Source organism: Plectropomus leopardus, chromosome 3 (genome assembly GCF_008729295.1).
Source record: "Plectropomus leopardus isolate mb chromosome 3, YSFRI_Pleo_2.0, whole genome shotgun sequence".
Taxonomy (NCBI): domain Eukaryota; kingdom Metazoa; phylum Chordata; class Actinopteri; order Perciformes; family Serranidae; genus Plectropomus; species Plectropomus leopardus.
The window spans coordinates 23,662,146-23,680,491 of record NC_056465.1 but is presented as its reverse complement, the minus strand read 5'-3'; the positions used below and the strand labels follow the sequence as shown (position 1 = coordinate 23,680,491).

Sequence of the window (18,346 nt, the reverse complement as noted above, 5' to 3'; positions counted from 1 at the left end):
CACTAAGTGCCAGAACACATGCCAGATTCAACAGCCAATGCATAGCTAAGCCTCTCTGGGCACCTCCACAAACCTACGCTCATTTGTGTTGGGCTACAGCCTCAAAGACCCACCATGATCCCTTCCATAAAGAATGAAAAAAAAATCTTTATTTTAATGTGTGAACTTAGGGAGTTGTCGAAGCGTTATTTTGAATTAAAGCTACAAAAGACTAGCGTGTTCCTGCAGACTTTACATAGCGACTGAACAAGCGTTCACTCCCTATTCCACAGATAGAGACAGAGCATTCAGCCTGAGCTTTCAAACAGCCCCCTGTCACATCTCTGCAGTCTGCAAAGCTCCAGCCATACCAAACAGCTTTGAGTTAAAGTGGAAGAAAGTGGCTGTGACAAATGCAGCACAGCCTTGTTCCGGGATCAGCATGAAGAATTCATTTCTGATCTGAGGAGTTTCTACCAGGGAGAGAGACACAGGCAGGGGTTAAGCTGACTATGTATCATGCCCACTGACACGGCGGGAAGAGGATGGAGGAGGAAAGCTTCAACTAGATTAGTTTAATTTTACCAAAATACTTGTACTTAATGTACAGTGTATTTAAGTTACATGCGTCATTTAGAGGATCTACTTTCCCTCTCAAGTGCCTTTATGGATTCGCACATTCTTAGCTGCCAGGGCCAAGTTGGATTTAGTTGTTAGTTTTTAACTGCAAAATGTCAACTTCCTGTTCAATCAACATCTCAACTCCAAACAGTACTGATTTCAACACATTTCAACGTAGACTGACGCACAGACTGTATCAATGCCTCGCAGATAGCCCATCACTCAAGCACCCTTCCCTTTAATATGCGTAACTTTAAGTCTTGATAAAATGTTAACGGGTGAGTTCCAAGAAAATTCTCTCTCTCTGCAGTTTTCATGAATGTTAAAAGTAGCTGTAGAGACCAAAACCATTTTTTTGTACCAGGCTCTAAACGTGTTTATTTCTGCTGTAAAATTGGGCATATTAACACGGGTGTCATGGAGATTTACTCTGTTTTGGAGCCTGCCTCGTGTGGCCATCCCAGGAACTGCAGTTTTTGGTACTTCTCCATTAGCTTCATTTTTTTTGCCTCGGAAGCTTTCATTTGGTTTTCATTCCCTTTTAGTTTGTTGAAAGGATGTCTCAAGATGTATGAATTGATATCCAGGGCTTTAAAATAATGAGTAAATTATCTAAATTTAGGATTTGGGGCTTCAAATACTTAACATTTTAACCTCAACTACAAAAACATACAGACAGAGATTTTACTACAAATCCAAAAACTTATTTTCAGGGTCATGATATGATTTGAACAGAAAATGTGAGCGAGATGCTTGATGTCTCTGTTTGTAACAGCCAGCTGGATCATTTTATCATTGTAGGCGATGGTTTGCGCTCTCTAAATGCCTTCAAGGTCTCTATGTTGGCAAGTATTTGCCTTGGTGAATTGGGATTTTCTTACAGTGCACACAGACTGTTATTCTCATCTGCACCCATTTAGCATTTCACTGACTGGCTGTGAACTTGACCGTCCTCCCAAGATAATTTAGCGTCATTTGCTCTCTGTGGTTTAAATAAGGTGGCATTGTGGTGATTCTGCTCCTCCTGCTTAAAGACATCAGTCTCCTCTTTGGAGGATCTTTTGACGCAGAGCTACTCCGAGCTGCCCTCCTCTTTTGCTAAATTGTCAGAGCACCACAGCACAGAGCGCCCTGCTTTTGAAAGAGATGATTTGATTGAACGTACAACAGCAATGCAGGTGTGCTGTGCGCCTCTGACCATGAAATTACCAAAAAATCAGTATCCACACTGTGTGTGCCATTGATTCATGAAAATGAAGCCCCTGGTTTTAACACTGAAAGCAAACAATAAAAGTCAACTGAATCCGAACCACCCATTGTTGTGCGGATGCAGCCGGATCGTGTTAATAGCTGTCTAGTGTCTGGGATTCGGTGATGCTGAGTTTGTCGCCGGGCAGGGAGATGGGCAAGTTGAAGGCTGGGATTCTCATTTGTTGATTGTTACCGGCAGAGGGTGGACACCTGCCAGGAAAGAGGCGATCATCAGTCTGAGTAGCACAGCAAGATGCTACTACTGCCAGAACTTCAATACAGCAACTAAATCTATCCTTCAAGGGCAAATCAAAAAGAGCCTAAGTAAGCTGCAGCATACTGAGGAGTGTGTTCTGGGCTATTAAATGTATTAGACTGTTTTACTGCACACACTGCTGTGATATTTTGAATTAAAATCAACCAGGCCTGTTAAGAATTGTTTTCCAAAGCTCTGTTGAAACACTGTTTTCATCAATTATAGCGTTGTTGTCGTGCAGTGTCTCAGGGATAATTCAGTTTCAGATTTTGTTTTCTGTCTCGCGTCCTTGGCTGCATTAATTTCTTCTGAACCTTATTCGCAATTTCGAAGATCAGGTTTGCTGCAAAACACAAGTTTTTCCTTCTCTTGTTAATAATCAAGGTATTTTCTTCCAGCACTTTGAGGTAACACCTCTGCTGGCATCTTCACTTCTCCTCCTTTAAATAGAAGTCTTATTATGCAGAGTGAAACATAAGACAGGTGTTGAAACACTACGTCTGACAGTTAACAAGACTCAAAGCAAGAGTACCCACAATTATCACCGTCTGCACGCTGCATATTCAAACCTGCTATACTGTGTATTCTTTGCCTGCTCTTTCACACTTGTTATCAGAATAATACATGTCGGCTGCTAGCAGAGTATACTCTGTGTGTGTGTGTGTGTGTGTGTGTGTGTGTGTACAGTATTGTGCCACATTTGATCCTGGAGAGTCAACAAAAACAAACATTTTTCAGGGCGTGGCAGCAATATCGCATCACAAATTTGTGCAAGAGGATCAGAATGAGTAAGGAAGAGTAACACCAATCTGCATTAATCCATTAAGGTCCGTGACTAGGGGGGGTTTAGGGTGGAGAATGGAGGGCAGGAGGAGTTCACGACAATTAGTCAGCTCTCTGCTTTCCGAATTAGCAGGCTGGAAGCGCACTACTTCAGTCCAGCCCTTAAAGCTCCGCTTCTACAGCAGTCACGCTGTCAGACTGTGACGCATAAACCGAAATGTGCGTTTTTCTCTGTGCAGTGGTGGGTATGTATGCTTGTAAGCCTGGATACAGTTGCGCATGAGTGTGTGTGTGTGTGTGTGTGTTTATGGATGCAAGCCAGAGCCAATCAGTAAGATGGGGTTTCTCATTGCTGACAAGTACGGCTGGCCCTCCTCTCCTGGGTTACAGCCACAAAAGCTTTTTAACTTTCAAAACTTTACAAGAGGAAAGAAATATAATTTGCCTCCTCAAAAACTATTTAGCATCAGTCATCATCTTAAAGGCCAAATAATGCATCCAATCAACACTGTGCACTTTTTTTGTGCAAAGTCTGACAAAAAAAACATCATTAAGAAAGTAGACTTTTTTTAAGTCATTACCCTTAATTACTTCTTTGACATTTTTACATTTACTGTATCGCATTTTATTCACGGTCAGACATAAACTCTAAGTACGGAAAGATAATAAGCGATGCTGCAGTATCTCTAACATCCAGACTGTAAAGCATCTCAGCATGGATGCCCTTGATAGACTATCTCAACCACTCCCTCCATCTGTCCATACACATTATTATAATGCACAGTGTGTACTCTTAACTAGGACATGGCAGCAACACAGTTCAATCTTTGGTATGAGTTTGTATATCATAACTACACACACACACTCCGCAAAACAAAACACTCCAAAGAGCAGATTGTGTTTATAGCTAATTTACTGAGTAGGGGCAGTCACTTTCATTGCTTTATAAAATCATGGTCCTGTAGAGCAATTTAGTGAAACGACAAGCCGAGCAAGTCAACTGTGAGAGACTATTTTCACTTTCAAATCGCATTCTCATTTAGAGAAAAGGTTATTTGGATCATATTACAGAGGGAGAAAACAACCTCAAAACGCTGTCCTTTATGAAATAGGGAAATGATCACCCTCTATTTTCCCCACACATTTTACCGCCTCTAAACATCAGCAGTTAAAAGTTGAGTGCATACAAAGACAGCGATGTGATTTGTGATGCAGTCATTGTCGTGGATCTGACTTCCCATTCTTTACAGAAGGGAATTAAGAAAGCAACAATAAAAAAAAAACATGGTTGGGAGGAGAATATTAGAGGCAGCGAGGTGGAGGAAGCTTTTTTCCGGGTCCAACCCAAAGCCTTTATTAAATTCAAAAGGTCAGAGCAGGAGGATAAAAGACGGACAGGAAACTGTGGGTTTGTTGTCTGTACTATTCAGCTGCAAATTTCGCTCCTTTCTGCTCTTTGGCAGAGAAGATACAGAGGCACGTTAACAAAGGAATATAGACAAAGATGCACTTCTATTTTGATCTATTTTCTTTGTATTTCATTCAACATTACTCTTCCTCTGTTGTGTCATATACAGTATGGTCGGTACAAATCTCCAGACTGCGAGTGCCAGCATATTCTATTCTGTATGAAACAATAGCGAGCTTGTTCAGCCCATCTTCCCCTGTGTGTGTGTGTGTGTGTGTGTGTGTGTGTGTGTGTGTGTGTGTGTGTGTGTGTATGCGTGTGTGTGTGTGTGCGTGTGTGTGTACCTCAGTACAGCTCAGGCTTAATTGAAGGCGTAGTGAGGATTCTCATTAGTATGTCAGGCACATGGTTCTGCTAGGCTAGCTAACTCACTGTAGCTAACCAGACAGGTGGAGAGGTCAGGGGTGAAGTGGAGAGACTGGGGAGCTTTAGTTCACTGCTCCTTTTTTTTCTGCCAGTACCGGCCTTATCATTCCTAACACTTCTTCCTGGTTTCCCCTCTCTTTCCTAATGTTATTCTTCCAGAGTGCTCATTTGGGAGTTAATTTGTGTAGCTACAATGTTCGAGTGTGTGGTTAACATTCACAATTCATATTTGTATCAATACACATACTGTAAATGTAAGTATAGAGTGCACGTGTGGAACATGCTTTATATCAGCGGTTCCCAACTGGTCAAGCCACGGGGTCCAAATTTCTTCTTAGTCATTAGTTCGAGGTCGACACATTAAATTGCCACATATTCAATTTTATTTTTAAAAAACAGTAAACACTTGGGCTTAGAACACAATGACAAATTAACGTATTGCAAGTATAAAAGTGCAACTACTTAAAACTTAGTAAATAAAGGGTTAGGGTACTGCAACCAAAAATGTGCATATTATTGCTTCAAGACCAGTGACAAAAAGGCTGAACATGTTAGTCCAAATAATACCAAGAACAGAACAACAAAAGAGTTGTACTAAAAAAAAAAAACTTTCTCACTCTACAGCAGGAAACGGCACTTCAAAATAAAAACTCTGTGACAGAAATCCACTCTGCTTCAGAGTATGTTATTTTACAAACTTAACATGTTTGCAAGTCACTTGCGGTCCACTCAGAATGAACCTGCGACCCACTTTTGGACTGCGCTCCACCAGTTTGGAACCACTGCTGTATATCATACACTGTTCAAGCTGTTGGTTTACATAGGATTATGTGCGCACAACAGAACATCATTAAGTTTCAGTATTTAGACCAAGTCAATTCATACTGGACCTGTTTTGCAATACATGGTTTGTTAGAGACCTGAATATTAGTTTGCTACAACAATGGGACAAAAAGCACCATAACTGTTTTACAAAGTGCAACTTGCCAGTAGGGTGATAGCTAATGATTATTTTCATTATCGATTAATCTGTTTTTTATATCATTATTTGATGAATGATTCCATCTATAATTGTCTTTAAAAAGTGAAAACTGCTAAACACAATTCCCCATCTTCAAACTGTTTTTGTCTGACCAACAATTCAAGACAAGAGAGCAAATCCTGGCGTGTGAAGAACTGAAAAGATAAATATCTCAAACAAATCTACTGGCTTTCACACATTTATAAATACTGTGTAAAACCTCTTATGATGCATTTACATGGATGGCGGACAGCACAGCAGACATCATTTTAGTGGACGAGAGCAGGACAGTAAAATTAGGTGAGGGCGGCAGATAATACCAGCAACAGTAATGGTAGATTGCCATTCAAAGTTTAAATAGCTTAACTTTCGGTCATCCTGTCAATTTACAACCAGATGTTACGCAGCTCACAAAAATACAAGTGATCTGGATAATTACTGGACATTACTTAAATACATAAAGAATGTTGTCTCTGGCTGCTAATATTACGTCAGATCCACGTTTTTTGATGAATATGAGCTTTTGCCATCACACAGGAGATTTAGAGTCCCACAGCCTCTAAAGACTGAACAGAAATCAGAGTATGGCTTCTAAGTTGCCTCATACCCGAGTCAAACACTGTATGTAATAGATATACCGTATTTTGCACTGCACCCACTTTTCATAATGTGTGTTTCGTTTTACCGTCCTGTCATTCCACCAGACCGTTGTTTTTCCTGTGATATTCATAGGGTGTCGTCTATCGTCTGCATGATTCCATGTGAACGCAGCATCAGTGACAAAAATATCAAAAAAATATAAATTAATTGATGTGTATCTTTCTGGCTCTGTCTTATTCTTCTTCTGCAAGAAAATAAAACTAATTTTTGTCATGTAATAGCTTTGTTATATTTGCCTTTTAATAAGAATAATAATAATTTTATGCCCTCATAGTATAGTATAGTATAGTATAGTATAGTACAGTAAGGTACAGTACAGGACAGTATAGTATGGTACTGAATAATAGTATTGAATGTCGACAGAACTTACAGTATCGTGACTACACTTCTTGCCAATGGAAAAACTAAATAAAGTGTGATCCGAGACAGCTCTTGAGGTGGTTGTGGCAGAGAAATCTCTTTCAGCATAATGGACGCCCATTAGCTCCTGTCAGGCCTCACACAGATGAATGCTAATTGAAACAAACCACTATGTGAATATGAGTTGACCTGCTGACTGCCTCTTGTTGCCGTGTTGAACACAAAAAGAACAGTATGATAATATGATGGTATGATGTTTTGATCTCTTCTCTGGCAACGTGAAGAAATTGCCAGTGTAGGAGCCATTGGTTACAAAGTCAGTTACATGAGGCTACATGTTTATTTCTATAGCATAAGGTGCTTGGATATGTTGGAGCATTTGTGAAACAGTGTATATATTTTGCACATGAATAGGCTTGTGTGAGCTTATCGAGGATGGTGTGGGCCAACATATGTTTTGGTATGTGCATTCTGAGCATATGCATGTGTGTGGGTAAATGTATGTAGGTGTGAAGGTACAGCCAAGTGCTTCAGCCTGCCAGGTAACTGTGTTAAAGGAAGCAAGAGCTCCCTCTTCTTGTCTGCCTGAGATAGAGGCCAGCGGGACAAAATCAACCTGTGGAGGTTTGCCGCAGGGCATAGAGAATTTGCTTTTCATAGAACTAAATATATATATTATCTAGCCTATAAAAGTCAGTGTAATTGGGAGTAATATAGAACATGCCCTAATTTTACATTAGCATATGAATAAAAGAACAATAGACATAATGTTGTGCACCATGCTACAGATGGTGCATACCACAGTTAAAATTCTACAAAAGGCAACTGCTTTAAAAAGAGCATTTTTGGATTGTGTAACCCAGAGAAGCACTGTCCCTTTGAAACCTGGATCGACATCCCTTTTCTGGTGCTGCTTTCAGTCTCCTTTCAAAAGTATTTAAACCCTTGAAACCTAAGCAAATTGGTGCAGTTTCTCTAAAAAGCATGGGGAAAGACTATGAGCAACATGGCAAGAAATGTTCCACAAATTTGCAAGACATTAGTAGATTAAAAAAAAATAAAGGTAAGGAAAAAATGCAGAGGAAGAAAGAAAAAAGTGAGGCAAAGGGTATATTTATAATGATCTTAACATTAAATACATATTTTAAATTAGGTTACAAAATTATTACAAGGTCATTGTCTTGTTGTTGGTTGTTTTTTTGTGTGTTTTTTTTTTTTTTTTTTTTTTTACTTTTGATGTTCCTGTTTTTAAAACTTATTTTCAAGTAGGCTAATTTTCTTACACTTTTCCCTTCATTCTGCAAATGTTTGGGTCATTTCCTCTTTTCTTGCTCATTGCCTTCTTCCAATATATATTTTTTTTAAAGAACTCAAGCAGGTTGCTCAGGTTTCAAAGGGTTAAGGAAAAGAAAAGAGTAGAACTGCTGCTCCTGTTTTGCTACACAGGGAGAGCAAACACTGCAGCAACAATGCAGATAACCTGTTCTCTATACGAGCTTAGTGACAAAAGAAGGGACGTAAATGAAGGCGGTTACAAACTACAAGCGCACGTGCGCGAGTTAAAGCGTACACTGACTGTATGAATAATTATCACCGGTCCGGTGAGGGATAATTATGTGCAGTCACGAACATAGAGTCACCTTAGCTGCTTTCTACCTCTCCGCATACACCCCACATCGAGGACCACACGAGCTTGCCTCTTTCAGTAGCATCCACGAGCGCAGCGCACCGCCCCGTCGGCACCTCCCCAGCCAATGGGAGACCGCGCGCGAGGTGACTGGACATTCCACAAATGGCTTTTGAGGGGGGGGTAAAGGTAGAGGGGTGTTTTCTGTGAATCTCGTCTTTTGAGTGGACTCTCTTCTCTCGCCGCTTTGTTTTATCTTAGTTTTTTTTAACTGAGTGACAGTGTTGTTGTTTTTCTTCTTACACGGGACAGGGCTGAGGCTCTTCCACACCCACGGGCTCGCGCTGTTTAGTTTTTGGCTCCGCTAGACTCACTACGTCGGTTCATTCATCCTCTCCGGCACGCTGCCGCTACTCCATCCGATTCTCCTCGCTGACTTCCCCGGCGTTTACAGATTTGCTCTCCGAGAGTGCCGTTACTTTAACACCGACAGCACTCACACAAGAATGGTCATGGTGAGTACATATCGTAGGACACAAATTTTATACAGGACCTGTTTGTTGCATTGTCTATATTCTGCACCCATTCTGGCTTTTATGTACACATATTGCGTACCGCAGCAGACAGGCAAGTGGCACCGTACTGATTTGTTTTGCCTCTAGCATACATATTGATTTACTACAAATACATAATTTAAAAAGAGTTCACTAAATCACATTTGTAGGCTACACCTGTATGGGCAGGTGTGTGCTGACTGCAAGCGTTTGCGTCACACCACATTTAACCCCCAATACAAATTATGAGTCATAGAAGACTGTTTTTAATTTTGTAGATTTTTTTTTTTAATTTAGAGAGAAAATTAGAAAAAAATAGATTCCCAAAAGACCACAGTTATTATTTTGTAAGATAAAAGCTCTAAGTCCTGTGTGTATGTCTAAAAATCGTGTTTGTGTGTGTAAGTGGAAGCGACAGGGAGCAAGTGAGAATGAGATACACAGTCATGTAAATGTACAGGGGATTTTAACATGCACCCAGTAATAGCTAATTTATATACACAGTGCTGCGCAGGCATCCTATTACCATAGTGCCTGAGGCTGCAATCACTCTCCCAGAGCTCTGCTCCGCGCTGCTCTGCCCGGCTCACTCAAGCACAGACCTCAGCAGCGATTGATTGCTTTGCTGGGATTCAGAAAGCCTTTTCTCTGCCAAACCAGGCTGAGGCTGGCGTGTGCCGACGAGGGCTCCGAGCCAGCCAGAGAGCGAAGGTGTTAACACCGAGGGAGGGGGAGGTGAAGCCGAGGGCTGACGGGCAAGCCAAGAAGCCAATCACAGGCTGTGGAGGAGAGGTGGGGAGGGGGAGAGTGGGCGGGCTCTGACCTTCCAGCTGAGCAGGCGACTGGGCGGGTGGCTGTGGGAGGGAGGGAGGAGGGAGGGAGGGCTTGCTGCAGCCCAGCACTCTCATCCAGCCTCACCATTCTCCTCTCAGCATCAGTGGAAGAAGGGATGCTCTCTCCGTACGCCTCTAGTATGCTGCTCCCTGCTCGCCGCTAAGACTCAGAATCAGCAACAGAGGCATAGTGAGAGAAATCAGGAGACAGTGTCAGAGAAGTAGGGGATTTTCTTGGCTGAGGCGTTGCTGTAGCTGTTGTGTGAGGAGAGAGAGAGCGTGAGACAACGGCCGGCGTCTCCCAAATGGAGTGGAATGGGTTTAAGATGGTAAGGAAGAAGCCTGCCACTATACTCCACTGTGCATTGTTAACCATCGTTTCATTTCGGGCAGCCTACAGTGGCTAGAGCAGGTTGTAGATCACCCACAGTCTTTCAGCAGAGGCAATGCAGTGACTATTAAACTATTTGTTGTGCTGAATGTTAAGTTCCTACATACAGGGGATACAGCAGGGGGTGGGCAGGATGAGAAACGGAGGGAGACAGATGGAGAGACGGAGCCAGATATCATGGTAATCAGTGAGGTGTGGAGGCAGGAGTAGAGGTAAGGAAGGATGGGGAGAGGAATGGAGGGAGGGAAGGGTTAAATTGGGGAACAGCACCCATTTTATGTTGAAGCCAGGGCTGTAGGTGTCCCCCCCTTTTCCTGCCTTTGCACCACTCTGAAATATTTACCTGCGTATAGTGCTGCAGCAGAGCTGGAATGCACGTTGTTGATGCTGAATGTACTATGATAGTAGAAAAGTGGACTTGTGGGGGATTTTATATTCATGTATGCAAAGTAGTCTTTGTTAATTATACGAGTAGACGTGTTATCCGTCATGCTGCTCGTGTACACAGCACGAGTTTGTGTTGTCCATAAGTTGTGCCAGAGCTGGAGAAAGGCAGAGTAGGTGTGTTGGAGTTGCATGCACGCCTGAATTACAATAGATTGTAATGCTGTGCATGCTCTAACCCATTGCTCACGAGTGTGTGTGAACATGACTGTGTATTCTCAATTATGTGTTTGGCTGTGTGAGTGGGTGTCGACATGAGACCAATCATAATAACCTATAAGTAATCTGCTTTGCTCAGCTTCCCTGAGACACACTTTAACTTTGCATCCATTTATGCATTCATCCATCACGTGCAAGCGACAGACTGAGAGGTTGACAAACAAAACTAGCCGCCATATTTTTTCCTTCTGTCGTTTTTACCTGTCATATGTGACAGTTTTATTCCGCTGCCGATACTGCGTCACCACCGTAAAAGTAAATACCATTATTGAGCATTCTCGCTGCATCCATCTGTTTTCAAAACCTTACCAGCCACAAAGTGGACTGCTCACTTTTGTATTTGCACGAAGAACAGTGGACATTATTCATTTGTTGGCAGTAAATGTTTGAGTGTTTGCTTGCTGGCTTCTTTCCATCGGATGCAATCAAAATGCTAATTGAAGACAAGTCCCCTGTTTGGTGACTAGGCTAGAGACGCTAGCTGGCATGCCGTCTCCCCGGACACTCAAGGCTAGCAGCGTAGTGTACGTGCATGGATTGAGGGGCCTAGCAGGAGCACATGACGGACAATGTGAGAAGATGGGTGTGAACGCAGAGATATAGTGTATATTGTTTAAACTGTGTACACAGATTGGTCTCGTATTTTCATGTCCGGAGGGCGGAGGAAAGGAGAAAGAAAAGGAGCAGTGATAAAGGGATTGAAAAAGTCGAATGTTCATCAGTATTGGAGGCATTAGATATGAGATTGCACCATGATACCTCCTGATGGGAACCAGTGGGGGACCTGGGCTAGAGACAGGCCATTGCGCACACATGCACATGGACACGCACACATGCACGCACGCACGCACACACACACACACACACACACACACACACACACACACACACACACACACACACACACACAAACATACAATGGCTGTATCACCCTCAGGCAGAACACCATGAGCTCCAAGGTTACACATCAATGCTAATAGGGTGGGGTGTGTGCGGAATTTATTAGCTACAGTGCACGGACCGAGTGTGTGCTCAGTGATTTAAAATATAACTGAAGATCAGAGAAACGTAAGATAAGGATAGGTGCTCGGATATGTAGTCCAATCAAAATGATCCACAGACATCAAGTAAAAATTAATGGAGTGAAAAAAAGAACGTAAGAAAAATCAGACTTTGTAAATCAAATTATGCGATAGCTTGTGATGTGTTTTGTATGTCTGTGTAATTGGTTTTGTGTGCTTGTGTGTGTGTGCACGTCAGAGTGGCGACTGACGTGTCCAGATTCCGAGTGACGTTTTAACTAGAGCCTGATTAAATACCAAGCAAACAGATAGAGTGAAAGAGGGAAGAGGAGAAGTGGTTCAAACATAGGAACAATTGTCTCTTAATCTGCTCTCCTGTGGTCCTATGCTCAAACATCAGCTCTCTAGGATTTACTGTAGGTGGGTGTGTCATCATTTATGTAGACAAACAGACCTTTAACTGTTTTGCATAGTGCTAGTAGAAATATAAATTATTAGTGTTAGTATGAAATATGAATTTAAACTGAACTAGAAGTAATTGGACAAATATTTGTTTCTATCCTCTTTTCCTCTTGTTTACTTTCATCTTAAAACATTTATCTGCTGTGAAATAAATTCTTTATATCATCCCTTGACCATTTGACTCCTCTTGTGATAAACTAAGAGCTAACAATCTGAGGCAGACCACCCAGACCAATGCTCTGCTGAGATCTTCATCGCAGAATAACACAATCTGAGCATCCTGGTTTTACCTCCTTTAAGCTGTTCTCCTGGGCCCAGTGTGCTTATTTACTTGTAGCAATAGTTTTAAAATGGTGCATGGGTAATTTGATAGTTTGTGATAGGTTTACTGAGCAGCAGAAAAACATCCATTTGGGTTGAGGTGAATAATGCATGTTGTGGGTTTGACTTGCTGTTTGTGGCTGGTGATGCATCGTTGGTCTGCATGGAGTGTAAGAATGTCTCAAGTTGACTTTCATAAAATTGACTTTGTAGAAGGACAAGAGGTAAACAACAGCAAAGTAGACAGCCTTTAGCGTTCCTATGGTACGTTTAATGTGAGTATAGTCATGTTGTGCTGCTGTTAATGTTGTTTGATCAGTTTTTCACACTCAGATGTTGAACTGCAGTTTATCACACCCACAGTAATTAACTGCAGAATGCTGAGATGTCAAATGGTCACATAAGCTATGTTTACAAGCACAAAATAATATATTTTTTGCTCTCATTCAGAAAAAGACAAAATTTCTTTTAGGCTTGGGAGGTATCTATTTTTTCGTATCTTCATGACATTTCACCTGGGTTTACAATCTGACAGTATTTGTGTAAAAAAACAACAAAGTGTCTTTCAGTTTCTTGAAAGGCACTCTATAGATAATATTATTATTATTATTATTATTATTATTATTATTATTATATTATTATTATTATTATTATTATTAGAAGTAGTAGTAGTAGTATTAACAACAATGAACAAACAAAAATACGACTAAAAGCTGAGCTGCTCTTGATAAAAGTCATTTTAGCATGTATTACATTTTCTTGCCTGCAATGTCAAGTTAAGCGTTAGGTTAAAACTAAAACGCAGGTTTGTGTTGATGTGAAAATATGTTAGCTCTACATTCCAACTCCCCGTTGTCTTTCTCTGTTGTTGTTAGCCGACTTTTTACTAGTCCTGTAATGTTATCCCCACCACTTGCAGTTGCCATGTTTATTAGCTCAGCTGCCTTTTCCACGAGTAAAGACTGACCTCTGGTGGTGTGTGCAGTGCACTACATCACCTCAATACAGCATCTCCATATCAGTTTATAGAAAGAGTCACATCTCTATTTTTGACAATATTGAAAATCATTATTTTTGGATTTCTAAACTCCCTAAACTGTAATACTTAAATACCGCTGACACTTAGTTCTCACAAAACTATTTACATGGTTAATAAAAATGAATATTCCACTAATATTCCAGTTTACATGTCATGGTTCATACTATTACTAACATGCCCAAACATTTTTAATCATATCAAAATATGGAAAAAGTGGAAGAGCTGGAACTGCTTGTACCATTTTGCTTCTTTGCATCAAAAAAGGATTTTTAAATATTTTAAATCAGTGGCAGACTTGTGCGACCGTGTGAACCCAGCCTCCCCTCGTCATGGCTTCACCTAATTGAAAAGGTCAGCCTTGCAGTATTTAGCCATATCCAGAAACCTGCTGATATCCAGCTCTTTCAAAATATTTAAAAATATGTGTGGTTTTTTTCTACCACCCAGAAATGTGAGATTTTCTTTTGGGCATGCACCTCAATATGTATCCATGACATGCACATAGCTGATTGTAAACAGGCAAGAGGCAGTGTGTTGCAATCTCTGGTAAAAAACCCAAATTTAGATGCATATTCTAAATGTGCTGTATATATGTCCAAAAAATGCAATTAAAACCTGAATAATACTGGCATATGCCAGAAACAGCTACATTCGGAATAAGGCCTAAATGGGAATATCCATCTCAATATGCTGTTTACATGACCCGTTTCATATTCAGAATATTGTAATATTTGGAATAATAAGGGAATATTTGTGTGCATTTAAATCTAGTCACCATTTGTTTGTCTTCATACTATAGTTCATGTATTTAGTTTTAAAATAATATATATCAGTACACATACAGTAAATTTTTAGTGTGTGTGTGTGTGTGTGTGTGTCTGATGTGTATCATACTATACATGTCCCCTTTCTAGCTTTAGGTTAATGGCGAGCCTGAGTCAGGGGCATACAAAAGGATCACTTGCAGCTGAGAATAACAGAAACCCATCAGTCAGCCATAATTTCATGTTTCATGCATTAACTTTGACCCCACTTAGTAATGGGTGGGGCATTGTAGACAGAGGTTATAGTGATGTTGGTCAGAAATATAAGTTGAAGACATATAGTTGGATAAAATTTGTTTGGCAGGGACATCTAAGAAACACCTGCAAGACTGTAGAAGCCTTTTTATCTTTATTTTTTCTTGTTTAAGTGGAAACTCACAACAGTGTGATACTCAACTTGTCCACATATCCACAAGAATTAAAATTTCCCTTGCGTTGCCAGGTCCTCCGTTGACATGCAGTTATGTACACAATAATACAGTATTTTAACTAGTTTGTAAATTTATGCTATAATAAAACACCTTCAAAAGTAAGTGAGTAAAACTCAACTTTAAGAAAAATGATTTAATTATTCCTGTTCAGAAAAATATACTGTATGACACTAGTATGACAAACTCAATTTATAATTAAAGATATGTGGTTGACTGGTGGTTAAAAATAAAGCTGCAATTACTAAGTTAAGATTTGATTTGTATGTGACATGACACTACTAAGATACTGCACATATTTTTGCCCTTACACTTGACTAAGAGGTTTTGCCAGTGCTTTGGCATATTCTGTGCGGGTGCATTATGCAGTCTTATCAGAATTTTGGTGGTACAGTGTCTGTATAAATATCGTAAAAATATTTTATTGTCTTTAAATGTCTTTTCCACTTTCCTTTAAACAAAAGCTGGATGGAAGCAGTTAATGAGCCAAAAGCCTGTTTGAATAAGAAGCTGCTGTAACAATCTCTGTCCCAATTAGCACGCTTTGGTTTTTAAATATTCCTTTTGTGTGAAGCCTAAACACACATGAAGACTCACAAAACGGTCACGTTGAAAATTTAATAGGCTTCCACAGTGATTTCCTTCATTTATTTAAAATGTTTTTTTTTCCGTCTCCTTTTAAAAAAAAAACGCTAGAAATCTGAGAGGCATGGCAAGGCATTCTGCTGTGAGGGGAGCAGCATTCACAAATACTAGACCTAATTCCTTTGGCAGCAGCTCAAACTGCTACAGACAGACACATAATCAGCTGGGGAGTGTTAGCGCCTCAGCCCACTAGCAAACACAGGACCGAGCCCTTGTTGTGCATCGCTGCTTTTCAGAATAAATATCCCGATGGAAAATACAGTGGGAGGAAAGAGGTATTCATGTGTATATAGCTCTTTGTTCAGTCAAAGATACAGAAGGAGAGAGGAACACTGGCTTTCTTAGCTACTTTACTGCTCATTCTTTCTCGATCCCCTCTCTCCCTCGTCTTCTCTCTCTCCTTTCCTTCCTCTCATCCTCCACTGTACCGTGTGTGTTTTGGTATTCATACAGATGTTTGGATTTGAGTGGCAGTTTCTCCTGAGACTGTGCACAAGCGGCTGACTCGTCTCATCTGCATTTTGCATCCCAGGAAAAAAGAGAACAGAAAGCAGCGGAAAGCATCAGCAGGCAGACCGGCTGTGTGTGTGAGAGAGACTCTGTGTGTGTGTGTGTGTGTGTGCGCGCACGATGTTGCCTGTTGTTTGGCTTTGGCAGCTTAACTGGCCCCAGTGCTGTTGCCGTGTGATGTTTAAAGGACGTTTCAAGGTCACGCTTTCGACAGTCCTTGCCGCCTCTGACATATTAAACATTTATGTATTTCTGTAGCCAGATGAATTATAGATTGAACATGCAACTGAACATGCTACAAAATGGCACCATTGTGGTTGGTAATAGACACATTAGGGCCTACAAACACAGCATCCCACATGACAGCTCAAGCCTGCCTTATCTCATCGATAGCAACACTAACACGGGGACAAAAAAAAAGTCCTGATTGTGCTCTTTGCGGTACACCAAGAAAATGGAAAATCTCACAGCCAGAGGATGGAGGAGGTCCATCTGCAAAGATCAGGCCCACTGTAAATAAAGATCATAATGCTGGAGCTGAAAGACTTCTATGAAAAGGAAAAGCTATCTCCTCCTGAATTATTGAGAAAATACAGGCAAGAGGATAGATAAAACTTGACCATTTTCTTTTGTCAGTCAGAGGTTTGGTTTGCCTTTTTAACATAGCACACAAGAGAACAAAGATAGCCAACCAGCTACACCCACTGGCAGTTATCAGGCCCCAGTTTGAGATAGTAATTCTGATAATGGGAGTTGTGTGTCCCAACAGGAATATGGATTCTCACAGTCAATGCATATTCCCTTCCAATTGACAGGAATGCCGCGCTTCCTGCACACTGAAGGAAGCGGGGGGAATGTTATATACGATGTTTATCAAGACTGATAAACATCAGCAGCAGGCACGAGCAGCACCTGTCAAGCTGATATTAGGAGGTAGAGAGAGAAAAAGTCGGAAAAGAAAGACGGAGAGAGAGAAAATGAGAGATGGATGTGTGCTGTCTCTCAGCTGCACGGCTCTCTGGCACATGCTGTCAGACTAAAACGGCGTTGCAGAATTTTCTATGGCAATCAGCCACCGCCTTCTATATGTTGCCTCCCTGGCACATGCTACACTATATGTGCGGAGATAGTCTCCTGTGGGCATTTTCAATTACTCCGCACTGTACGGCAGTAGGGGGGATTAATCTGCTCGTTTGAATGCACAGCGCACTTAATGGTGTAGCTGGTGTGCCGGCGGGCCTCGTCTGTTAGCTGCGCCCATATACATTTAGGCTTTTGTGTCTCACTCTCCTCCCTTCCTGCTGCAGTGGAAGCCATCTCTAAATTGCACCACTCTCACATCAAGTTACACCGAGATTAGATTTTCACAGAAGATGGGCTTGCTATAAATTCTCAAGTCAAACTCCAAATTGATTGTGTAATGACTAGTACAAAGCAACTTTATAGCATTTGGGAAGTGACTGAAATACTTAAGCATCTGCAGTAACAGCATACTCAAGAGCACAAAGAAATCTGTGTTACAGGGTGATTAATGTAGCTGAATATTCAAATGACAACCAGGCTCATACCAAGTACTAAAAGCGAAAGTAGGAATGAAATAATTTGATATGTCATCATGTCACTCAGCAAGAGAAAGAAGGTTGCCAGATGATAGATACACCCATTTTAGCTTTTCTGTCTATCAGCGATGTGGTAACCTCCTCTCTACATCTACATGTAGTTTCGAGTTATTCATTGCCTCCATCAAACTGTTTACTCATTAAGACAGATGACGGACGGCTGTCCTTTCCCCTCGCAGCTATTTGATTATATGAGCTCCGGTTCGGCTCTGAATCAATAACCAGATTAGCGAGGCACACGCGTATACACACACACACACACACACATGCGCTGACATACACTCAGCCACACCCTCGCACACTACCCAAGGCTGTGGAATGAATTCTCGAGTACAACGGTCGGTTTGTGTCTGTGTGATTTAGCTCTATGCCTTTGCTGCAAGGCAGACACACACACACACACACACGAACACACACTAGCAGGCTGTGTCTGAGATGCAGCTGATGGGGGAAACAGTGATTAGATTAGGAAGAGCTCTGCCTGTGCTTTGCAGCCGGGCCAGTGTTCTCCTCTCTCCCTTGTTCTCGGCGTAAGTGCTGTACTGTAGGTTTTGTTCTTATCATATACCTCCAGGCTGTTTATAGCTTTTAAATACCTGTTCAACAAAGCCAATATTACCACTTCCAGCCTCAAACCAGTTTT

The 18,346-nt window shown here is 41.2% G+C and overlaps 1 protein-coding gene across 6 annotated transcripts in view; it reads left to right on the top strand.

The window, feature by feature from the left end:
* elavl4 (ELAV like neuron-specific RNA binding protein 4) overlaps positions 1–18,346 on the top strand; it is a 91,996-nt gene that overhangs the window by 8,785 nt on the left and 64,865 nt on the right. The window contains exon 1 of one of the 6 annotated variants that reach the window (XM_042513781.1): positions 8,730–8,907. The exons of the other annotated variants lie outside the window; for them this stretch is intronic. Within the exon in view, the coding sequence (XP_042369715.1) occupies positions 8,899–8,907 (9 nt within the window). The 5' untranslated portion in view covers positions 8,730–8,898. Of the gene's footprint in view, positions 1–8,729; positions 8,908–18,346 lie in introns of those variants that run through there. 6 annotated transcript variants of the gene reach the window in all.